Here is a 24,068-nt window from a genome sequence, read left to right on the forward strand (position 1 = left end):
TTCCTCTTCCACTATTCTGCGGTTAATATCGACAATATTCATACCATGCGCAAAGCTAGGGGGCCTATGAGATTTGGAGAAAATAGTACTGATTTTTGCTCCAAGGCAATGTTAAACGACAGATTCAAAATCTTGTCACCTTGCCTGAGAGTGCAACGCCACGAACCGGTACGAAATTACGCCCATTATTCTGACTCATGATGAAAAACCGTCAAGGGTGGCACGAACCAGCCTAATTTGTTTTGTTGGAGAGCCGTGTTTAAGTATTACCTGCCATAAGTTGTTGCGCTTAACTGAATTAAATGCCGACTTGAAGTCTATAAACAGATGATGAGTCTGCAAGTTTAGTTCTCTGAACTTGTCAAGGATTTGACGCAAGGTGAAGATTTGGTCTGTTGTAGAACGCCCTTTCCGGAAATCGCATTGGTACTCCCCAACAAAGACTTTCTGCAACGGCCTCAGTCTATTGAACAGAATGCGGAAGAGAATCTTATAAGAAGAATTGGGGAATAATTACTCCAATCAGGTGGGTGGTCATTTCATAGACTGGGCCAATGCGTCCGTTAAACCAATCCGTTGATAGTTTGCCTTCGGCCCAATCTTTTGAGATGAGTCGATAGATTGCACGCTATAGCTGCTCACTCCTGGCTTCAGAAAGTTTGACCGGGAGACCGTCCTTTCCAGCTGCTTCTTGTGGTTTTTTAACTCTGCACAAGCTTCCTTGATCTCGTCCAAGGATCCACAGCTCGTACATCCTACTCCAGTTTTCCCCTGTTCGTTGGTTCTATTCTCTTCGCTGTTCAATAACTCTTCGAAATTTTGTTTCCAAACCAAGTCTACCAATAATGTCTCATCGGTTATCAGGTTTCCTGGTCTCTCGTTCCACATGGCAGAGATCGGCACAATCCGGTTGCAGAGTTCATTTATCACTTTATAGGAACTTCTTGTGTCGTACCTGGAGAAGCATTCCTATGCCTCCACAGAAGATCGTGCTTTCTTTTTCCGCCGCTCCAGTCTCTTGATAACTCTCCCTCATCTGCGAAAACGGGCCCATCACCTTTTGACAATCCGCATCGTGGCACGTGTTGCGATGGATCCTGTGGTTGTGTCCAATGCCTCTCGCGCTATGTTACTGATCGTATCGCGGATGTCCCTCCACGGTTTGTTCAGGTCCCCAACCGGTTCGCCAACACGCTCAATTTTCCGATTGTGCTCAGCAGCAACTCCGTTAGCTGAAAACCTCTAGATGTTTAACCATATACCATATAGACTTCTATACGTTGGCCAAACGAGTTCGAATCGGTTCTACAATGAGATGATGATCTGAGTTGACGTTTGGGCATCGGAAGAACCGTACATCGGTGACGTCAGATATCTTTTCGTGCAAAGTATTTGCTACAGGTTATTCTCATTACTGGTAGCTTGATGGCTGTGTCTACCAAATAGTGCAACTGCTCCCGTCCAACCTGTGCGTTCACGTCCCGCTAGATCTGTTTTCGCCACTTTCACCTTTGTCGCCATCACTGTAGTAGATGTGGTATTTGAATTTCGTTCCCGCGATAGGTTCTACCGCTCAGGACTCACGTTCACTTGTCTTAGATTACTGCACTTTCTGGATGACTGCGACTTTTATCTTTTTTCCACTTTTCGCAGTTCCCTGGCTAAGGTACCCACCCAAAAAACAAAGAAGCTACCGCTAAAACGAAGCTAGATAAAGGTTAACAACTTGAAAGTATTGCTATAACAGAAGCAATGCGCAGCACACAATCAAAAGCTCTGGATGTAATTCTTCATCTGCTACCGTTGCACGAACACGTGCATTTTGAAGCGGAGAAGAGTGCTCTGAGGTTCAAAAGATCAAAAGCTATCTTGCCAGGTGATCTTGTGGGTCAGCTGAGTATAATGAACTTTTTCAGAAAAGGGCTAGTGATGAGTATGAAGGAAGGCTGGATGGCGCCTCATGGCAACTATGACATTTCCTACAAGGTATGCGAAACGTCGCGTACAGACTGGGAAGTCGGAGTTCTTTATGTCCGTCTAGGCATCGAACTTGCGAAAAAGGATCTATCTCACAGTTTATCGGCCCAGATCCTTTCTGCGGTATATCAAACTGTGCAGTGAAAATGGAGCTTAAACGCTGAGAGGAACTGAAAGTGTCAAAAAGTGTTCCCAATCCTAAAGATTTATAATACCAAACGAAAATTATTCAAAAGAACCCCTAGAGCTCAACAAAAGAGCTCTTTGTACATACGTCGGCCTAGTAACGGGGCACTGTCCGAGTAGATATCATTTGAATAACATTGGCCGAAGATGATATCTGTCGCTTTCAGAGGCGTCTCGTCCACCTGTTCAAACTGTTCATAGGACAGGTAGACATTTTCAGACAAAAAGTTAACCGTTTCACATTTTTGGAGTGGATGAAAAATTATCGAAGGTAATTTATTTGTAATTGTAATGTTATTCCGAACATGCTTATTCTGTTGTCAACTTAGTGGAATCTTATGCGCCGTGAAGAATGTAACCTGATGGGCTACACTTCAAACTACGCCATACAACTCACACGCAACGCAACCCACACTTAGTAATGACTACCGTTTGTTCAGGCCTTTAATTTGAACCAACCGTCGTTCAAACACTTCTCTGCGACAGGGCAAACGCAGTCTGTTATGTTCACCACTGCAAATGCAACGCCTAGCGTAAAAATGACATTTTTGGTTCGAACTCATTGTTGAACGAAAAGCCGATGGCTACGAGAGAAAACATTCATTATACACCCTCTCTTCAATGTCTTTTCACCCATTTCGGTTTGACTTTCTGTTTCTTCTCCCGACATCATTGAAATTTGAGAGAGATCATGTGGCCGCCAGAGTACGCAGATCTCAATCTTTAGAGCTTTTGTAGCAGATTCATTCATTATTTTTCTGAATGTGGTGGTGTTCTTTGGTTTTCATTCAAGCCTTTTCATCCATTTTGTTCATTCGAAAACTTGAACATCATATAGCCCGTATAGTACACGTTTGTCATCTTATGCACTGCCAAGCTTAGGAAAATGACTGGAGAGCGACACTATACTGACGACTTTTCTCTCGCTTCACTCTGACAGCCTCATGCATGAGCTATTCATAAGAGCTCACATACAGCTACAGCTTAAACAAGGCAAAGAAACTGTCTTGTGTTGCGTACGACAGCTCATTCTTGCGCATGCATTTTGTTCGTTCGGACATGACAGCCTAGTTTGCTCATTTTGAGGATGTCCTGTTCCTGTTAACAGCCTGCTGATCGGCTGCGGCTGTCGTCGACTTGCATTTTTTCGTTTCTCCTTTTTCACAGGCCGGTGGCATATTGAATACAAAGCAAACCGTTTCCATTGTTGATATTATTCCCCACGTAAGAAAAAACGTGCTTCGCACCATCTCTCTTTCATTCTTTCATCGGCCTTACTGTCGTGATCATAATCACCTGACATCCCGCTCGGATTCGTGTTGAAGGATGTCGAAAGATTACAGGCTGTCATTCGCGACAGCTTGGAAATACCAACAGACATATGAAGATGAAAAATAACAGTCCGTATGGAGTTGCATGTGTGCTGTCGTCAGTTGCTGTCGGACTGTTCACCGAACGTGTGGGGAGCAGAGAGAGCTGTGCAATACAATGAGAGCCGGATCAGTTGAAAATTTGCTGTCATTGTCTCGCAGTCATTTTCATAACACTGCGCACTGCTTACTTTCTAGTTTGAAATTTTAACATCGTCTAAGGAAACGATTTAGTGTTGAACTAAAATTCGATAAACAAAGCTAGGTTCTTTACTCACGCTGGCAGAATGATCTGGCATTGCCTAACACAACGGCATCCGTTGAACGAACTTTATCAGTTCTTCGACGGATCAAGAGTTATTTGTGGCTGGAATAGGGTTATATGCATTGAGAATCATGATAATTGCTGTGGAAAACAGATTTTCTCTATGAAATGAAACAGATATCATCATTCTACGAAGAAATTATCGAAAATTAGCGCTCATAATTGACAGTAGGATTCCTTTGCCATATAGATAGATAAAATTTGTCGAATCTTTTTCCACAAAACTATGGTTTCAATGTAGCAAAAATTAATTGACCAGGTAGCCCACTTGACCACGCGTCGCCTGGTCGCTTTTGAAATATGGAAAGTGAGACATCGGAACATCTGCTGTGCAGTTGTGGTGCATTGTTTAAACACAGATAGAGATTTCTTGGCAGTGGCTGTTTACAGCCCAAAGAGATGTGGTCTTTGAATCCTGGAAAGGTGATTATCTTCATAAACCATATTTTACCTGACTAGGAGCGTGTCGGTGCAGGTACCTGATCACTTAACAATAGTGGTCATTGTGTTTTGCAAGGGGACACGTACAGCAATTGATGGGATATATTACAAAAGTCCACTCGAAAGATAACGTAATTTTTATTTCCTAACAAAAAAAAAAGATACCCACGCGCGCCAGCTCGAGTAGAGTTCTAACGTTTCATGTTCCGAGTTTCCAGGTCTCGAATCATGAAATAACGGTTCCAAGAAAGTCGACGACGACGGCCACATGAGCAACTTGATTTGATGCAATAAACACGCAACCGAAATGAGATTCTTCCAATGACATAACCCTTCTTGGACCGATTAAAGTTGTCTGTAGAATTTCCAGAAGCAATCAACTTTCTACGTCTGATGGCTTTATAACAAGAGTTGTTGAAGTTCTGAAGACAGTTTGTAGTATTTTATATGACGTGCTTCTCATGGCCCAATTATTTTATGAGGAAGAAAGCAAACATACTCAAATTTGGTGGAAATAATGTGTAATATCCGCCTGTTATTTCATTTACTAACATTACAAATTTATTATTGAGAAATTTCTTCGTAAAAGTTTCTCCGTCTCACGAAACTGTGTTTCTGTGAAAAAAAGCGAAAAAAAGCTGCACAAGAAAATAGAATATTAAGCGTACTTTAAATACTAATAATAAATCTTTCGTTTTAATATTACAACCTGAAGAAGCAGAAAACAGTTAGATTAACCTAAAAACCGTTTCAATTTAGTTTTTGAGAAAGCCTAATAGACCTTTTTTAAAAACGAATTCATGGCGTTTCCAATGAAAACAAACTTTTCAAACATACATTACACATACACATACATTTATACTAAATTCAAATCAGAAAAATATTTATAAATGATCAAATCATCAGTAACTGCATTCGAATGTGAATTTTGCCGGTAGCCTAAAGTGAGTTTCGAGTAGATAAACAAACATATTTTTCTCAGTTCTCAGAACTTAGTCGATTGGGATATCTGATTTGATTCAAGAAGACTACTTTTCATGGAAAATTCGATAAAAACAAGTGCAATAAACCATCCTTTCGATGCAGTCGGAAGGATTTAGAAGTGCAGAGCAAGAGCGCACTCATTAAGCTAGAACAATTCCGTTTATTGCGAAACTGACCTCATACTACAGCCGTGTTGCGGTCGTAGAAGCGTGGATCAATATTTAATGACGTACTATTCGGAAGCGCTAAATTAGTGCCGATTTGTAGGAGAAAATAAAACAAAACGAAAAAAAAGTTTATGTGCACCAACGGGCGTGATCGTAATCCCTGAAACCCCGGAAGAAGACAGCTATATTGTACGTACAGGACCTAACAAAGCCCTGAAAACCAGAAAAACCGAAAACTGGCGCAGTAAAAAAATCCAATTAAAATTTAACAACCAAAACACGCAACTGCTGAAATAAATAAGTTACTGAATGGATATACGGGCTTGTGTGCGATGTTTTTAGACTACGGGATAGCGAGACGAAGGTGTGGTGTACTGAACCATTTCAGCAGCTTGCGGGCATGGATGAGTGGTTTTCGGACGACGAAATCGGAGAATTGTTATTCTACGTCACTGCACACATGGTTCTGGCGTCCGACAGTGTTACCAGCTGAGTACTAGTAATTTGTGAACTTTTTTCTCAGTCACTGTTGATTATTACACAGCCAGAACTTATTCTGGTGGATGGGTACAAGGTCGAATCTGGTAGATGTATTAAATTTCTTGGTGCACTGAATATATACTGAGAGGCCAGTTTACTCATAGTGAGACGACCAAATACGATGGCTGATAGCACTGGCTTTCGTAGTTTCAGCGGCAGAAGCAAAAATAACTAAACCATAAATCCTACGCTAGTTTGTATACGCCGCCAAATCCTCCCTCACGTTGGTGCAGCAGAATAAAATCTGCCATGAAGTGTATACACTACATATGCACACAATAACATCAAGAGAATGCGGTTTAAACATTTATATCCTTTATTCGTTTGATGCTCATAAAATGTAGCTGCTGCTTGTTTACTTCGGTATAGTTGGTGCACGTAGTTTTTTTTCTGGTTATTTCGATTTCCGCATTTTCCAGCCTCGGTCGGTTCCACTAAACCCAATAGATGTCATGGACCTTGGCAAAGATGCGGATTCAGATGGACCGTCGGTCAGATCTAAGCGGGGTAATTTGCGTTCGGCGGTCTGCTCCACTTTCGGACTGGGCTATTAAACGTGATGCATGGCAGTGGGCAATTTTAAAAACAACTGCATAAATTCTTGTAGATAACTAACATAAATTTCAGTCCTCACGACCTAACGGCGCAGATTCGGTTGAATAGAATGATGGACTGATCTATTCAAGCGAATACAATATACATTGCACATGGATGTTCTGCGATTGACAAACAACCGCCCGGTGGTACTTGACGGGTCAGAGTTCCAGAATGATTGTCGGTTGAAAAAAAAACCTAAAATTTTACTGTTTATAGGCAAGAGTTTTTTTAAGGTTTTAAGTTTTTTCAATTCTCTTAATTTTCCACGATGAACAATATTTCGTGTATTAGTTTCTTAGCTTTGAATTTATCATCAACACAAACAGTGAAAACCAGGATCAAAACATGATACACAACGGTTTACACAAAAATAAAACTATGTTTGTTTCTTCTTGGCTTTCAGCCGTTCCCGTAAATAAATAACGCTGCATCCAGAACGACGGCTACTGCAGTAAACGACATCGCTATGAAGATGTAGATTGGTTATTGTTATGATATGACGAAAATTTGTTATTATTAATGATCGCTTCAGCGAATTGCTACAAAAATAAACTTTATAAAACGAAGTTTTTTTTCTAAAGGTCAGCAAAAATTCTATTAGAACTTTCTCGAAAATGCACATGGGTGGGTCCACAAAATGGATGGGATGTATTTTGAATAAAATTAAGATTACTGCTACTGCTTCGAAGTAGGGTCTTGACAATATGAACATTGAAGTGCAATATGAACATTTTAAGAAAGAGACAGTCAAAGAGACTGAGAATAGCAGAAAATTCCGTTGAAGTAATTAAGTGAGTATTATTTCCACGGTTCAAAAGCCCTTAGAATGTGACACCAGAAAAACTCTTTGAAAAAAAAAACGCGTTGAAAAAAAAACGCGTAAAAAACTTCATTCAATAAAAAGATCCGATTGAAAATAATGGCACGTGAGTAAACAAACTTTAAAAATTATATAAAAATGGTAACAAAATATCATTTTGTGAGTTTACAGTGCTTACAAAATGAAAATCATTGAAGAACAAGACAATAATCTTTCTATAATGATTTTACCATATTTTTAAGCTTTCGTTCCTTAATCGAGAGTTAATTGCAACGACCCTGACTCGTATCGTTATACAATTATTAATGTTTTTCTGTTCCTTTTTCCCGAATTAACTGAAATCGCCTATTATTTGATAAGAATAGCAAATATATTAAAAAATATGCATTATTTAGATTGATAAATCTTCCAGATGGTCTCGAGGTACGATGCTGGCCTAACAAGCCAGTCGTCGTAGGTTCGGGTCTCAGTTCGGGAGAGACTGTTAGTGTCGGTAGGTTCGCATGCGTTAGCCCCGCAATTGTCCTATACACTAAATAGTCGGCTGCGAAGTCTGTGTATAAATAAACAGAAGGTTAAGTTCCGAATCGGAATGTAGCACCAAGGCTTTGCTTTTTTAGATTGATAAAACAGAAAATCCTATTGTCATGAACCATACGATTGATTTTTTACTTTATTAGATTTACTTATACTAAACTCATTTGATACCGCGTAAAAATAATCTTCCAAACCGCATAAAAATAATCCGCGTTATTTCAAAAAATCGCGTTGAAATAATCCCCGTTATTGTAAAAAATCGCGTAGAAAAGCCGCGTATAAAAAAACGCATAAAAGTAAAGACCCGCATGAAAAAGACCCAAGTGTACATCATGTTAGAAGTACAACATCGAAATTGGCTTAAACCGTCCTCAAGTTCCTGATATTTTGCAGAATTTTCCATGATGCTGCGGATAATTTCTCAGATTTTTCTCTAGGTAATAGGAATCAGACTTTGTATTTGCTGCTTACGACTAGAGGGCATAACGTTTTCACTAGTTATTGAATAAATTCAACTAGAATGCTATTCTTCAAAAAAGCTTAGGCGAGAACATAGAAAATTGTACAGTAAGGTCTTTTTTACGCGTTTTCTACATGTTCTAATTTTACACGTTTTTTCACGACGATTTTCCAAACAATGTGGTTTTTTACGTAAAAAAAATCAGTTTGGAAATTTGGTACTTCCGTCAAAATGTCGGCTCACGGCAGAGTAGACACCAGCTGCCTGCTGCGATGTTTTCTATACCAGTGCAAAAAAAATTAACAGAATCTCCTCTTTCTAATAGGTGTATACTTTCGTGAACTAAGACTACTTTGATGTCTCAAAGGTAAAACTTTTTTGAGTCTCTGCGTCGTTTTTTTCAAATAACACGGGTTTTGCACTGTTTTTGCTCGATTTGCAGAGTATGGTGTTTTTTTTACACAGTTACATTTTTACAATACTCAATATGTCATTGGATTGATGAAATGATGAACAGTTTTGTAATATTTCAGTTATCGTTATTGTTTTATTGCTAAACAGTGAAGATACAACGTTTCAAGGTCGAATTTACACGAACAATGACAATGGCACTTAACAATGCACTTCGAGAGTACTACCGTAGCCCAGAAGTTTAAGGCAAGTGCCAGAAGTACAACATCGCTCCAGAATCATCGCAGCACTCCTACCTTAACGTCACTTTGCGGAATAGTGCCAACGTCACTTCTGAAATGTAATACTTCTCAGTTATTTTTGAAAACGACAACAAGAATCTTGAAATGCTAAACTATAGTAATACGCGAATATATAAAATTCAAGAATTTGGTGTTGAGTCAAAATTTCGGCCCACGGCAGAGTAGACACCAGCTGCCTGCTGCGATATCCTGTAGATCAGTGAAAAAAATGACAGAATCTCCACTTTCAAAAAGGTCAACTAATGATTGCTTCTACTATTTTGATGTCTCAAAGGTAAAACTTTTTCGAGAACTTTGTAACAACCCCGTTTATCAGTCAGTGAAACGATTTCGTATTAGAATGTTATTAAAACTAATGTCTTGAAGGAAAACATGCTGGCACAGGCAACAGTACCGCACCGAGCCATGTGTGAGTAGAACGTCAGTTGCTAGTCGTCTATCAATGAGTAGAACTTGATTTCTACTCATGTGCAGCCAGATAAAAAACTATATTGTCGCTGCCGACGCACTGTGCATATTGATTCCGAAGCTGCAAAAACATGATTGAAATTAGTGTCTTCAGCAAGGTTGTATTATTATTTTTCTCCATTTTATAGAAGTTGAACAAATTCTAACCAGTTCTGCTTTTCTCATTTTTGCACATGAATATCCACCTTGTCTGGTAAAGTTGTGTCACATTTTATAAGAAACAACATTGCCGAAAACACCTTGATATTTACATTTAAATAATGGACTTTTTTGGATGGTGATAGAAAAAAACTAAGATTGAGTTTGGCAAATTTGCCATGGATGGTAATTATATTAGCTTACATGCAAAAAATGCTATGGCTCTGTAATAGGCCTTCTGGCAGTTAGCCGAAATATTCGCGTTTTCTTCGTTTTATTTATCAATTTCTTTTCAGTGTTTTCGCGACAAAATTCTTAGAGTGGATCTTACGCTTCTGGTTTGCCCGGAAATTCTCGATGGGACGCAGCTGGGGGACGTTGGGTGGGTTCACCAACTTGGGTACCACATCCATAGTTAGCAGGTTCATCTCCTCCAACGCTTTGAGTAGTGAGCCAGCAAGAACACCGCGTCTTCACACTTTTGGTATTTTCAAATGAACGACACACCTTTCAGCAGGCACTTCGTACTGTTATCTACCCATCCGCGGCCAGTCCGGAGCGTTTGAAGGGCGGCTGACCCTTCTCACTGCTTGTCCGCTACAGCAGCACCCTCTTGGAAAACATGATGTGTGTGGAATGAACTTCCTTCGTGGGGAAGTAAAATACTAAGGGCCCTGCCAGTCGTTGCTATCCAGGGTAAGGTGAGTCTCGTCGTCAATCAGCCACAGCCACATCGCGATTCGCCCGTAAAATCGACTTGACCACCTTATTTAGTCGCTGCCGCTGCGTCATTGCCTGCAGCTCAGAGACCAGTGGACGGACTGCCGCTCCCTGTCATGTATGTCCACGTTCGCCAGATGCTTTTTCACTGTTTGGACGGTTGCACTGACCTACCGACCAAGCGCATCCCTCGGTTTTCCTCTTTAGCATCCTTTGGAGCTTCTTGTCGTTCAGAGTCGTCGGCCGTCCGGAATCGAACTTTCTTTCAATGCTCTGATTGCTGTCCAATAGTGCTAAGATGTTGTAGATGCCGAAACGGGCGTCCACAAAATTCCGCACGATGTCCGTTTTTGTCGCGGCGGGGAACCGTTTTTTGATCGCGCACATTTCTGAACGAAATATGTTTCCGCCATCACGGTTAGAGTTCTACCAGGGGCTAGAAGTGGCTGTCAGATTACATATAAAGCGAGCGTAACGAGAACCGCCGCCATGCTGAACCGACCAATGGTTCCTTGACGTTTCTTTTCACGCGCAATCACGAGTAGGGGAGACTGGTAACCGTGGTTACATTTTCATATTTCCGAGTTTGTTTATTTATGTTTCGGGTTCTTTCGCTAATTTTGTTGCAATTTTTTATCGAATATACCGTTATTGTAACGCTTACCGTGTGATGTTGTGAAAGATGGAATGCATTATTCCGTCCTGTGATAGTAACATGCATTTGCATGGAGTGAATGTGGAGTTCCAACACACAGGTTAATAGTACAGCTTGTATCACATGTAAGCCTTACTGATAGATTGATATTTGAGATTTTCAACTAATCACAAAAGAAATCGTCGTTGGTGTCGAATTCTCTCCATTTCCGGACTGTCAAATCTGCCTGCTGCTGGGAGCAAAACAAGCGTAAGGATTTGTTCTCGCTACTCCTGCGAACAAGATTTTTATTTAGTGAACGGCAAGCGTAAGTGATTGCCGAGTGCAGTTCCGAGTTTAATGATTGCAGACATCACCAAGTTGGATATGCTTGATGACGGAGACATCACCGGCTCGAATACCGGTAATACTTTTTTTATTACCGTATCTAAATCATAATTTAAAGTTAATTTAATTTTATAATATTCTAGAACTTCCAACATCACAATAGAGGGTCAATCTCCCCTAATTATTGTAAACAAACGATGCCATATTGTGTTACGGTAAAATCACTTGTCTCCAGGCCCCTGAGTTCTACTGATAGAGCTGTCAGTTTTTTTCTGCTGACCCATAGGTTACTCTTGTCGTTTTCGTTTTTGCGGTGTAGCTACCCCGCGGACTACACTTTGTCCTATCACTGTTTTTTTTTACATTTTCCGGACTATCTTGGACTACCCTTTTTCTGTCCCGGACAGTCCGCGAAAGAAACAAAGTGCAGTTTTGAAAACACCAACACATTCACACGTATGTGTCAAAATCAAAAAAAAAAATGTGTCAAAATCGGTTTGCTTTGATTATCGTTTTTCGCGTGTCAAACATCTGGTTGAATTTTATTTATTTTATTTTGTTATTTTGTCATTTTTCAGTAAATTGGGAAATTTTTTGTACAGTAGCACAAACGCGATAAAAGACAATGGCTAGGGACGTTGCGATACCATTAAACATCGATACTTAGGATCGATACCTGTATCGAGAGCAAGTACTGATATTCCGATAGTATCGAGGCTAACGTATCGATACCTAAATGAGCCGTTGAAAGCAAAAGTGGTACATGTGCCATTTTTACACTTTTTGGGTTTTTTGCATAAATTGATGCAGAACGCAATAATGTACTAGAATATCGAAGAAAAACTGAGATCTGATAACCTAAACCAAAGTTATAGCCAGAACAATTATTGGTAATTAACATAATCACCATTTCGTTGAGAGCAAAAGTGGTACTTTTCCAGTCTGTGCATATTACATGAATTGTAAGTCGAAGATCTTGGGATATAGAACAATCATGGCTTCAGCAAAGGTGGTCAAGTGAGTGAGTACTTTCAGATGAAGATCTGTCTGTTTTGAAATTTTCTCATTACGTGGCGCTAGTGTACCCGTGACTATTTTGTAACAGAAAGAGTTTTATCCATTTCAGTATCAACTCGTATGCTGTGGCCAATTTAGAAGATAACTCTCTGAAGTCTTTGAGGTAGATATATATTTACACACTGGACCCAGGATTGGCTTTAGGCAGGCCACCGATAGCCTTCCGGAAGATCCAGAAATACCGTAACTGAGGTCAATTTTCTAAAGTGATCCTAGAGCTTCCTAATTTTTTCGAAACTGCTTCTGCGGGAATTTTGAATTTGAATTGGTCCCAGTCGATCTAGTTTATTTAAACTGTCTTCTGTTACATATACACTAGCGCCACAAAGTGACAGAATTCCGACAAACAGATTATCATTCTAGGGACGATCCATTAATGATGTCACGCAAAATTTGGGAAAAATTAACTCCCCCCTCCCCCTTGTCACAACTTCCCTGACCCCCCCCCCTTGATTACGTCACGTTTTTAAGACCCCCCCACCCCCTGGAAATAATGATGAAAAATCGAGAAATTTGTTAGGAATGCTTTTCTTCTTAATGAGAACGATTTTACTGAAAAAAAATTGAAACTAAAAGGAAAAGAAGATTATAGAAGATAACTAGAAAAGGATGCTGTTGATGGAGACGCATATCGACGACATAGAAAGCCGAGACAGTAACTGCAGCATCATTGCTGATTTTTGAAAGACCATCAATATTTAGTTCCTCTTCTTCAATCAATTCGCAATCCAAATCTTCCCCACATGCTACAAAAGCCAAGCATTTTTATTTACGTTGTGTCACAATTTTTGTATTGATTGGATTGAGAGACACTAAAAATTAATGGAATTGCGCTGTCATTCATGAACGAACATGCACGGTAAAACAGAATTAACGAACATTATGCTTTTTAACGTGAAAAAAAAATTGTCTTTTATTTTATCTAAAGCAAATCCTAAGCAAAGGGATTGTAGAACTATAAATGAATAGGCGGGGGCCTAGCGTGGTTTGTAACGTCTCCGCCAACCACGCTCGACGCCTGGGTTCGAATCCCAACGCCGACATAGGTGTCGATGGTTGTGGGGAGGAGTGATCCACTCACAACCATCCCAACTAGTCTAGATTCATTCTAGCCGACACCGGGAGATTTTATGAGGCGAAAAATCTCTGGGATCACGCCTTCCATCGCATGAGGGGAAGTAAAGCCGTTGGCGCCGGTTCGTTAATCAACGCACAGTGGGGAATCGCTGGCCATCGACCCAAAAATGAAAATGCGAATTTCATTTCAATTATTTTTTTCCTATAGTTGTATACTATTGAAGTGTCAGAATCCAAATTTTTAGAGCATTACGACAAAATTTGAATTTTCTATGATTTTTCAAAGTGTAATGAATCAGTGTTTTTTAGCGTTTTCCTTAAAAAAATGCAATGTTGCGAAGTTTGCTGGAGCCTCAAGGGTAACTTGTATCTTAATGACGTCTATTGAAAAGTTGTCTGTAAAAAAGTGGAGAATATATCCTCATCACTGGATGATGTATCATATCATTGTAATACTAAAAATAATTAGGCGGAATAAAAAAATTGCGTATTTTTTTAATAAAACACCGTTATGAGTTTAGACGGCAGGGTTTGGTACTATTGGCACTAGTTTTAAAAGATAGCTTGGAAAAAATGCTTTCAAAAACATCAGTATCAAAAACTAAACATTGTTTATGTTTCGTATCACCTGCACTGAGTACCAAAATCATAATTTAAGTTTGTATCATACCAGTCACATGTAAAAACAATCGTGTAAACACAAACCATGAAATAATCAATCGGCTGCTAATTTCTACAGAACAAATTGTGAATTATTATTCTGACGTTAGAAACTGCATTTTGAAAGCTCTCCTTGAAGATATTAAAACTATATTGATAATGAACACAAAAAATGAAGATGAAAGTGGAAGAGAATAAAAAGAAGAATTCGATAAAAAGACGCAATGTAATATAGTCACTTCGAAAAAAACCAAGTGATAAGTAATTTTTATCACGAAGCATATTTTTCAATTGATATTTTTTTTATTTTCTCAATAACTGAATAATATTTTTGTATTTTTTCATGGCATATGAAAGTCTTTCAAGCATCATGCATTTTGTTTTCCAAAAAATTGAAACCGACGTAAAATTCTCCTCATATAATATATATAAAAACATATACATTCCCCTGGCGTCAAAAATACACATTTTCATGCAAAAATAACGTTAAATTCGGACTCATCGTCCCGAAATTATATAAAAACCATGTATTTTCCATGATATGAAGACATTTTTTTTCTTGGCCAGCATTTGTATGGAGTCGCCCCACTGTGCAACGGGTCGTAAGTTAGGGTCCTGAGTGGAGCCGCCTCCCTGGGCGTCGGTGATTGGCACAACAAAAGTGGCGGAACTAGACCGACGGAAAATAAGCGAGAATAAAAAAAACTATAAATGAATGATGCAAATAACATAAATAGTTCTGAGTTGAGCTCTGTGGTTAGGTGTGTGACTTTTTTATTTATTTTCTTTTTGAGTTTAAATGTGATGTCACACTCAAGATAACCCCCCCTCCCCCATATGTCACAAAATGTCACAATAATTGAAACCCCGCGTGACATCATTGATGGATGGTCCCCTATAGTACTCAATCACTTGAACAACTCCGCTGAAGACATGAATGTTCTATGTTTTAAGATTAGCGAGCTATAATGCATCCTTCATGCTTAGACTGGACATGTACCACTTTTGCTCTCAACGTTTTCTGGTTGTCATTATTTTTCCCATAGAACAAAAGTAGTACATGTTTTTCCATTGGAGTTTGTGTAAGTTTCTCAACTAGAACTCGTTATGCTTTCATGTACCGTCTTTTAAAACCTTTCCAGCGATGATTTAGTGCAGTTATGTTGGGAAAAATGTTTAAAAATAATTTACTATTTGAGTGTTTTCGTTTATCGCGTCTCTTGAAAAATTTACTTAATGGCACATGTACCACCTCTGCTCTCAACGGCTCAAATGTATCGTTGTGCAATACCAGTTCATTCAAAATATAAGTCAATTCTTTTTTATTATGCATTCCTCAAGATAAAACGTTTAATTCAATTAAACCATTTATATAGACCATTTTACGAGACGTTTCTGAACTCTATCTTTGAATGAAATTTTGACAGAAAGCTCGGAACCGCTGACATAACGCACGTAAAAGCAACATCAACAGCAGAATACGTGACACTTGTCAGTTCGTAAATGGTCTATAAATTTATTGAATCTAGAAACACCAGCTTCTGCAGAAACTTAGTCGAAAGTCGATTACGCTTTTCTTTAATAATTGATCCTGTTTTCGAAAAGAGCCGCTTGCATGGCTCTGTAGATTTTACCTTCGGATCTGCATGACCGTAGAAAAGGATCGTTCCCGTAGGTTAATCTACAGAAATTTCTGTTAAATTGGCATTGCCGATGAGGTGGCATGCATGCATACGATGCATCAAAATAGCACAGGAAACAGCAAGTTTTCTGCTTCGTTCGTTCTTCATTACAGGGTTGTTTTGAGTCTTTTCGATACTGAGAGGTGTGTATCGATATTGATGAAGTATCGCTGGTAAAACATCGATACCAAATATCCGAGTATCGGAAGTAGAAGGATCGATTCTGCATTAGTATCGGTGGTATCGCAACGTCCCTAACAATGGCAATAATGACCAAAACAAAAGTGACAGCTACCTCTGATATAACGCACATCATTGCAACTGCTCGGAAAGTGTTCTGCCGTAAAAACGAATTATTTATTTTATTTGTTTATTTTATTTGGTCTATTCACCAACAGGCGAGCAAGTGCCCAAATGGTGTAACTTAAAGCTAACAATAAAAAAAATATCTTTAGAGAGTCAATACATATAACGAAACGGGAATACAACAATATGACATTACAACTAGTCAGATCTTAAAAAATATAAACGATATCGCCGACGAAGAAGCGTTCGAGATAAATTAAAGTCGAATGGAGCGGATACTCTATTAAATAATCTTTGGAGACCAACTATTGCGCCAAAAATGCTGTAGTTAGTTCGTTGAGCAGGTAATCGCAGCATCGAGTTGTTTCGCAGAGCACGAGATTGCACGTTTATATTCACTTGTTCCAAAAGAGCGGGGCAGTCTATGCGGCCTTGCAAAAGGTCTGTGGTAAACAACGCCCTGGCCGTGTCTCTACGGACAGACAAAGGCTCCAAACGTATTAGTAAGCAGCGACTTACATAGCTTGGTAGGCGGAAACGATCCGTCCATGGCAGTTTACGAAGAGCAAATCTCAAAAAGCGCCGTTGAACTGATTCTATTCTTTCCGCGCCATTGTTGTAATGAGGGGTCCAGACAACCGAGCAGTGCTCTAATATAGAGCGAGATATTGCGCAATACAACGATTTGAGGCAGTAAATATCTGTAAATTCCTTAGCGGTCCTGAAGATGAATCCCAGAACTCTAGAGGCTTTGTCGATGGTAAACGAAATGTTAGGCTTGAATGTTAGCTGGGAATCCATAATAACCCCCAAGTCTTTAACTTGGTTTACGCGCTCGATTTCAGTTCCTAGCAAGCGTATTTGTAATGTAAGGTCTGTTTTTTCCTCGAAAATGATATAAGCGAGCATTTAGATGGATTAACGTCCATACGGTTCTGATGGCACCAATCGGCAAAAATATCTAGCTGACGTTGAAGGAAGTGGCAGTCTTCAATTGTGTGAACTTCAAGATAGAGTTTGAGATCATCCGCGTAAGACAACCGTGGTCCTATAATAACTAGGTTCACGTCATTAAAATAGAGCAGGAAGATAAGTGGTCCTAGGTGACTTCCCTGCGGTATTCCAGACGTAGCGTCAAAATAAGAGGATTGGCAATTCCCAATAGCAACGGTTAGACGGCGACCGGTAAGGTACGATGGGAACCATAGTAACAGATTCCCATTGATTCCAAGATTGTCACGTTTTGCGACGGCTATGCGTAGTTCAGTTTATCGAAGGTAGCTGTCAGGTCAGTGTAAATAACATCCGTCTGAGCACGTTTCACCATACTGTCACTGATGTACGAAGTGAAACAAAGCAAATTAGTTGCAGTGGAGCGACCGGCTGTGAATCCATGTTGATCAGTGCTTATGAAAGCTTTACAGTGAGCAAGCAAAGGCTCCATGATGACAAGTTCGAACAGTTTTGCGACAGCACAGAGTGAGGTGATGCCACGATAATTGCTCACATCGTGTTTGTTTCCCTTCTTGTGTACTGGAAACATGTGAGCCAATTTCCAGCAGGACGGGAAAATACCGGAAGTGACAGATAGCTGGAAGACATGCTGAAGCGGAGAAATCAGGTTAGCAATCTGCGTTTTCAGAAACTTCGACGGAATCCCGTCAGGACCCGGGCTTAGGGATGATTTGAGTTTGCTGCAGGCTCTGGAAATCATTGTCGCGTCTAAATGAATGGCGCTCAAAGCTTGACCGGATCATGGGGTATTACTGGCGGCACGTTCAACGTGATGATCGCTTAGTGTCTCATCAGTGAACACTTTCGAATTTCGTTGAGAAAAGCTGACAGATGTCTAGCGAGGTGGTTGCCTCCTTACCGTTAAATGTCATAGAGGATGGTATTCCTCCTTCATGTCGCTGTTGATTGACGAACTTCCAAAACTGCTTGAGATGAGCCTTGAGCTTCCTCTGTAGATCTTGTTGATAACGAAGAATGCATCGTTTCGCAACACTTTTGTATGTGTGGTTGATTCTCACATAATGGCGTTTTAGGGACAGTGAACGGTGCTTAGTGAATTTCTTCAAGGCAGCTCTCTTCTCAGATTTCAGCTGTCGAAGTTCTCTCGTTAGCCACGGCTGTCGGGGCGCAGGATGTTGGATCTTCTTTGGAACGTATCGGTCGATGGCATAGGCCAATACGTTGGAGAGAGTTTGAGCGGCGTTTTCGGCATTGACGGAGTTTAGAATAGAGTTCCAGTCGAGCTCGGAGAAAAACTCGGCGATACTCTGGTGGTCGGCATTGCGGAAGTCGTAAAATACGGTAGCGGATGCAGTGTCAAGATCACGTTTCAGATCGGCATTAATGATTACTAATAAAGGTGGGTAGTGGGGGACTATTTTTACTAATGGAGCCAGGGCTTCGCACCGTATCCTGGGCGCTCACAAAGCAGAGGTCTAAGATGCGGTTGTTCTGGTTAGTAATATGGTTGATTTGGGTGAGTGTGGCTGAGCTATAACAATCCAAAAGTAAAGCAGCGTTTTGATGGATACTCGAGTGATCCAGGTCCGGAAAGAAAAACCCTTCCGATATTCTCTCCATGAAATCCGAGGAAGATTAAAATCGCCGAACACCATAACTTCGTCTGTTGCTTTTGCGGTTTCCAGTACTGAGAAGACTGAACGGCAATGGGCAACAATCAATTCACGCTCGTGGACTCGATCCGGAGGTATGTATAAAGCGCAGAGAAATAGCTTACGATCGCCCAATTTGATCGCTGTCCAAACCTGTTCCAGGCTCAAAGAGGCGTCATCCTCTAATGTTCTAGCTTGAAATTTAGAATTGACAGCCACGAGAACGCCCCCACCAGTAGATATACAACTATTTTCGGCGTTTCTATCACAACGGAAAACCTCGTAGTTATTTCCGAACACCTGACGAGAAAGTGTGCGCGAATCCAGCCAAGTCTCCGTAAGAACTATGATATCATAGCAAAGATCCGAGACAGCAACGCGGAAATCATCGACAACGCTGTTCATACCGCCGATGTTCTGGCCCGAATTCGACATATGATTGATGCTGCATAGGTAGTTTCGTCAGTGCGTGTGATCAGACGTGTGCCAGAAATAAGGATTTTGTTGTTAAGTCCTAAATGGTGCTGCGGTCAATAATTGGTCAACTTGAATGTTCCGTATTATTTTATCGTGTATCTAAAAAACCTGAGCACAACTCATTATAAAGAGGTGTGTGCATAGTATCATGCTTTATGTTTGATTCTGACATCCGCTGTTCAATTGTGAAAATGGCATCGAAACAAGAGAAACAACGCGTCAAAATTTTACTCGCGCATCACCAGAATCTGAATTATTCGCACGCCAAGTTGGCAAAATTGGTGAATGTTGCCAAATCAATTGTCACCAACGTAAAAAAAGTGTTTGGAGAACGTTTGTCGACTGCCTGGAAGACAGGATCGAAAGGATAATCGAAATTCGAAGGCCAAAAAACGACGAAAATAGCGGGCAGCAGTTTAAAACGGAATTTCATTTTTTTCCGTCCGAAATCTAAACGAGTCAGACTGTCGACTGACAAAAACTGTAAGTCACACGTGAAGATGGTGACGAAGTTTGATTGCGTGGTACAGGATGATGAAGCTTACATCGAAGCAGACCTCAAACAGCTTCCTTGACTGGAATATTATACCGATCAAATAAACCTGACTTGATTTTTCCTTAAAAAAATGACCGATTCACACACAATTGGAATTTGTTTTGTGGATATTTTCGAAGGACGAGAAACATATTTGTTATTTCTTGTCTACAGACAATATTTGTGTGAAAATCCAAACTTTCGACATACAATTTTCAATGATTTAGCTGCTCAATCGTATAAACCATTTTTTTAAATAAGATTGATCGAAATACCAGTAGACATATACAAAGTTTCATCAGGAACAAAACTGTTCGTTCAAGGATGATTTCGCTTGAAATTGCTGTACCGAGTTGCTGAGAATATTTCATAGCAAATTTATATCCAAAAATTTAGGTTTTTGGGAAGTTGTGTGACTAAGATTTTTTAGTTACCTTTTTTTCTTTTAAAGTCGGTAACTTGAAAACCTGTCGCGCACGTTGAAATCAGCTAACCAGCGTATATTGGAAATCTTTTCAAGACAACTCTTTTAACTTAATATCTTTAGATGACGTTGGCCCAGATTGAATCTATTGGTATACAACTTTTTTTTTTTTCAATCTGCTTGTTTTTACGGATACATCTCTTTCGTTTAATTTCGACCGGAAAGCACATACTTTACGAACTAATTTCATTTTTTGTCATATTGACTTACATTTTAAGTTTAGTAAAGCGGGCAATGTATGTAGTTTCGCGGGAATGCGAAGATGAACGGGAATAGAAGGTGTGACTAGAATTAGAAAAAATTTCCCTCGTCCAGACGGGACCCGTCTGGACGAGGGAAATTTTTTCTAATTCTAGTCACACCTTCTATTCCCGTTCATCTTCGCATTCCCGCGAAACTACATACATTGCCCGCTTTACTAAAGCCCATACTACTCGCTTCCCGCAAAGAGAAATCCCAAATGTTGACATTCAAGCTCTTGTTATCCACTACAAACATAATTGGAACAAACTGCATTGTACGAAAAAGATCGACCTGTTCCCCAACCAACAGTGATAGTGTCAAATTTCAAATTAAACTTGAGATTGGTCGAGGTTTTGATATACAACTTGAGGCTTTGGTATATTTCACAAACAACTTATTATTTGCTCAGTCACAACATAATCGAAACTCACAGTCAACTAGATTGAACTGATAAATATTCTAAAAATAGAGGAAAATGAATTTCACACTGTTGGTTTCATGTCACCCTTTTGACATATTAGACTAACCTCTAAACGACAAATGTTATTTATTTCCATAATACCATCAAAGTGCGATTTCAAAGGCGCCAACATTGATACCATAGTCAGTGTTGACACAGCCCACAACCAGCCAGTGCTTCATTTCAAATTAGAGGCCACACATATTGCCCCAAACCCAACCATCAATTTGACCTGCATTATAACAAAGAGTTACATTCTGCAGCGCCTTCACTAATTAATATGTGACCGTCGGCGTTTGCGTGTTGACATTAAGGCTTCGACAACAAATACCTACTATTATTGAAATGTGCTTCAGTTGTGTGCTGCATACTGTATTTAATTATTGCTTGTAATTTTAATTTTTCTAATCAATATTTCCTCTTCGTTCTCTTTCTTTGCAGATAAATACGCATTGATGGGATGGCTGAGCAAACACCATCTTATTATTATTAAACCTTTAAAATTTAAGCCGATTGATATCGATGAATCACACTGAAACTGCTTTCCAATATTTCGACAGTATCGCATCGCTAACATAAAGAACCAATTAAAGTGCTAATTATACTATCAATCAAAGAATTTCCACAAATATTCGCATAATATTCATTACACCAAAGGTAGCTACGTTAGGGATTCTTTTCTCGTTCTCCATTTGCTAATTGAATGTGACATTCCCGTTCATCATATAATCGAGTAACAAACAAGAATTTGTTCTATAATACGAGTTTCGGTAGAGAATAATCAAGTGATCAACAAAAAAAAGTAGTGCTTTCAAGTTATTCAATCGTGCATCTAGGCTAGTTTCGGATAGTTTACTCGGAAAATTGGTGACAGCAGCCATCTCCCGCCGAAGCTACAATACGGTGCGCAGGTTTTGGCGTGGATGTGTTAATTATTACCGGAAGTGATCAAAGGCGTCGGCACTAGCAACCAACTACTGCCGGCCAGAGCGGGGGTGCTAATTGGCCAGGAACGGGTGGGTGGCTGCAAAAATTGCATCCACCAGGTATATCTACCGCAGTCATGTTATCGTCGGTCTGTTCCGATCGATCCCGCCGATCGTCATACCGTCGCCACCAGTATCGGCTACCGGGCGGACGGCAGATTGTGGCGTTTATTGTTGTAGCTGTATTCGTTGTTGGAAACTTATGTGCCTGGCAGGAAAACGTTCGCCCGAAGCTCTACGTGTCACTAGGTAAGTGGAAAGATGCGCAGACGAAGGTGCGACTTTTTTTTCTATTTGTTCTATAATAAGTCTTCTTTGTTCGTTGACTATGGTGATGGGTGATCTAGGAAGAATGAGATTCAATTATGTTGCAAATTGAAAAGCCATTTTCAATCAAAGAGTAAATCAAGAGCTGTCTAGCGGGTGATAACTTAACGCTTTTACTTGATGCTCAAAGCTGTGTAACAGTGTGAAATATCATTATGATAACTATGATACAATAACGGAAAATGCTCCTGAAGTTCTCCTTCAACTTAACGCATAACTTTCTTAAATAAATCTTGCTTTTGTATACAGAAAATATTGCAGAAATAGGACCACTCTCTGCTTTTTCTAGAACTGTTTTCCTTTTTTTAGATGTCTGGATTTGATCTATATCAGTTGGATTTGTCCACATCAGTTTCCCAGTGCAAATTTCGTTTTTATTTTTTGCGACGTTTTAGGATACTTTGGTTAAAATTTTCTGAATATCTAGTTCACTTTAAATCAAATGTGATAGATGTTCGGAAGTTGTGACAAATATTAGGCAAATGTGATTGAATTTTTGATTTTGACAAATTGAACAGAGACCTTACAAACAAAAATTTTCTTCTATACGTTTCATATTTTCCTCTAAATTGTATTTTTTTCAGAACAGATATGAAACTTCGAACAAAACGCTTTTGCAGATCGGTGGCCACGCTTTCGCATTTATTTTTCGCTGTTCTATCATTTATTTTTATAGTGCATTGTCCGAACAGTTCGCTCCAGTAGTTTGAACACACAATAAAAATCAAGTTTTTTGGTTCAACGACCAGACAAAAATGTGATCCTAAATCTATCAAAATCAAGTTAAGATAAGACCAAATTCAGGAGGATGTTTCGAGAGGAAATTCAGCAAAAATTCACAATTTTTTTCCCCTTGTAGAAGACTGAACCACTGCGACCATTGTTTGATCTATTGTGGTATGCTTCACCTTACTCTAAGTGCGTACGAGCAGGTACATCACTATTTGGCGAGTTGATGTCCTTGCTATATTGCACATTTATCCCAATTAGGCAACGCACTTCGTATGAAGTTTATTACCTCACCAGGACTTTCCCTCCAAATTTCGGTAGGTTCTATGTGTCCCTTACCGAAGATGCGCAATCTGCGTTGTATTTATACTCGGCATTCGCAGAGTAGATGTTCTGAAGCTTCGCTTTCGATGCCACACAGGCGACATTTATCATCATCAAGTTTGCCTATTCTCTTGAGATGATACTTACTCGGACAGTGCCCTGTAATAAGACCTGTAAATGTCCTCAAGTCGTTCTTATTTGATCTGAGCAGCACGAGGCTCTTCTCGCGATTTGGCTCTATGAATCTATTCGATTGTCGTAATCCACTTGACATCCCAGTTTGCTTTGATGGTCGCTTTTTTCCATTCACCGAGTTCAGCTTTTAGAGCGCTCGGGGAGATTCCACAGAAAGGTTCTGGGCCAACAAAGTTAGTAGATGACCCTTGTCTGGCTAGTAAGTCGGCCTTCTCGTTTCCTTCGATTCCACAATGACCAGGAACCCAGTATAAGTTCACCTGGTTTTTCATAGCTAACTTTCGGAGCGACAGGGTTCATTCCCACACTAGTTTAGAGTGGCAGAAAGGAGAATTCAGGGCTTTAAGTGCTGCCTGACTATCACAGAAAATGCATATATTTGCGTGTCGATAATTTCTTTCCAGACGCGTATTCGTGCATTCTATTATCGCGTATATTTCCGCCTGGAATACTG

The 24,068-nt window shown here is 39.8% G+C and overlaps 1 protein-coding gene across 9 annotated transcripts in view; it reads left to right on the top strand.

The window, feature by feature from the left end:
• LOC129731044 (semaphorin-1A) overlaps nt 1-24,068 on the top strand; it is a 446,018-nt gene that overhangs the window by 32,942 nt on the left and 389,008 nt on the right. For all 9 annotated transcript variants that reach the window (XM_055690762.1, XM_055690761.1, XM_055690765.1 and 6 more), the window contains exon 2: nt 21,495-22,288. In XM_055690762.1, the coding sequence (XP_055546737.1) occupies nt 22,117-22,288 (172 nt within the window). In that variant the 5' untranslated portion in view covers nt 21,495-22,116. The remainder of the gene's footprint in view (nt 1-21,494; nt 22,289-24,068) is intronic.

The sequence above is a fragment of the Wyeomyia smithii genome, chromosome 3 (genome assembly GCF_029784165.1).
Source record: "Wyeomyia smithii strain HCP4-BCI-WySm-NY-G18 chromosome 3, ASM2978416v1, whole genome shotgun sequence".
NCBI lineage: Eukaryota > Metazoa > Arthropoda > Insecta > Diptera > Culicidae > Wyeomyia > Wyeomyia smithii.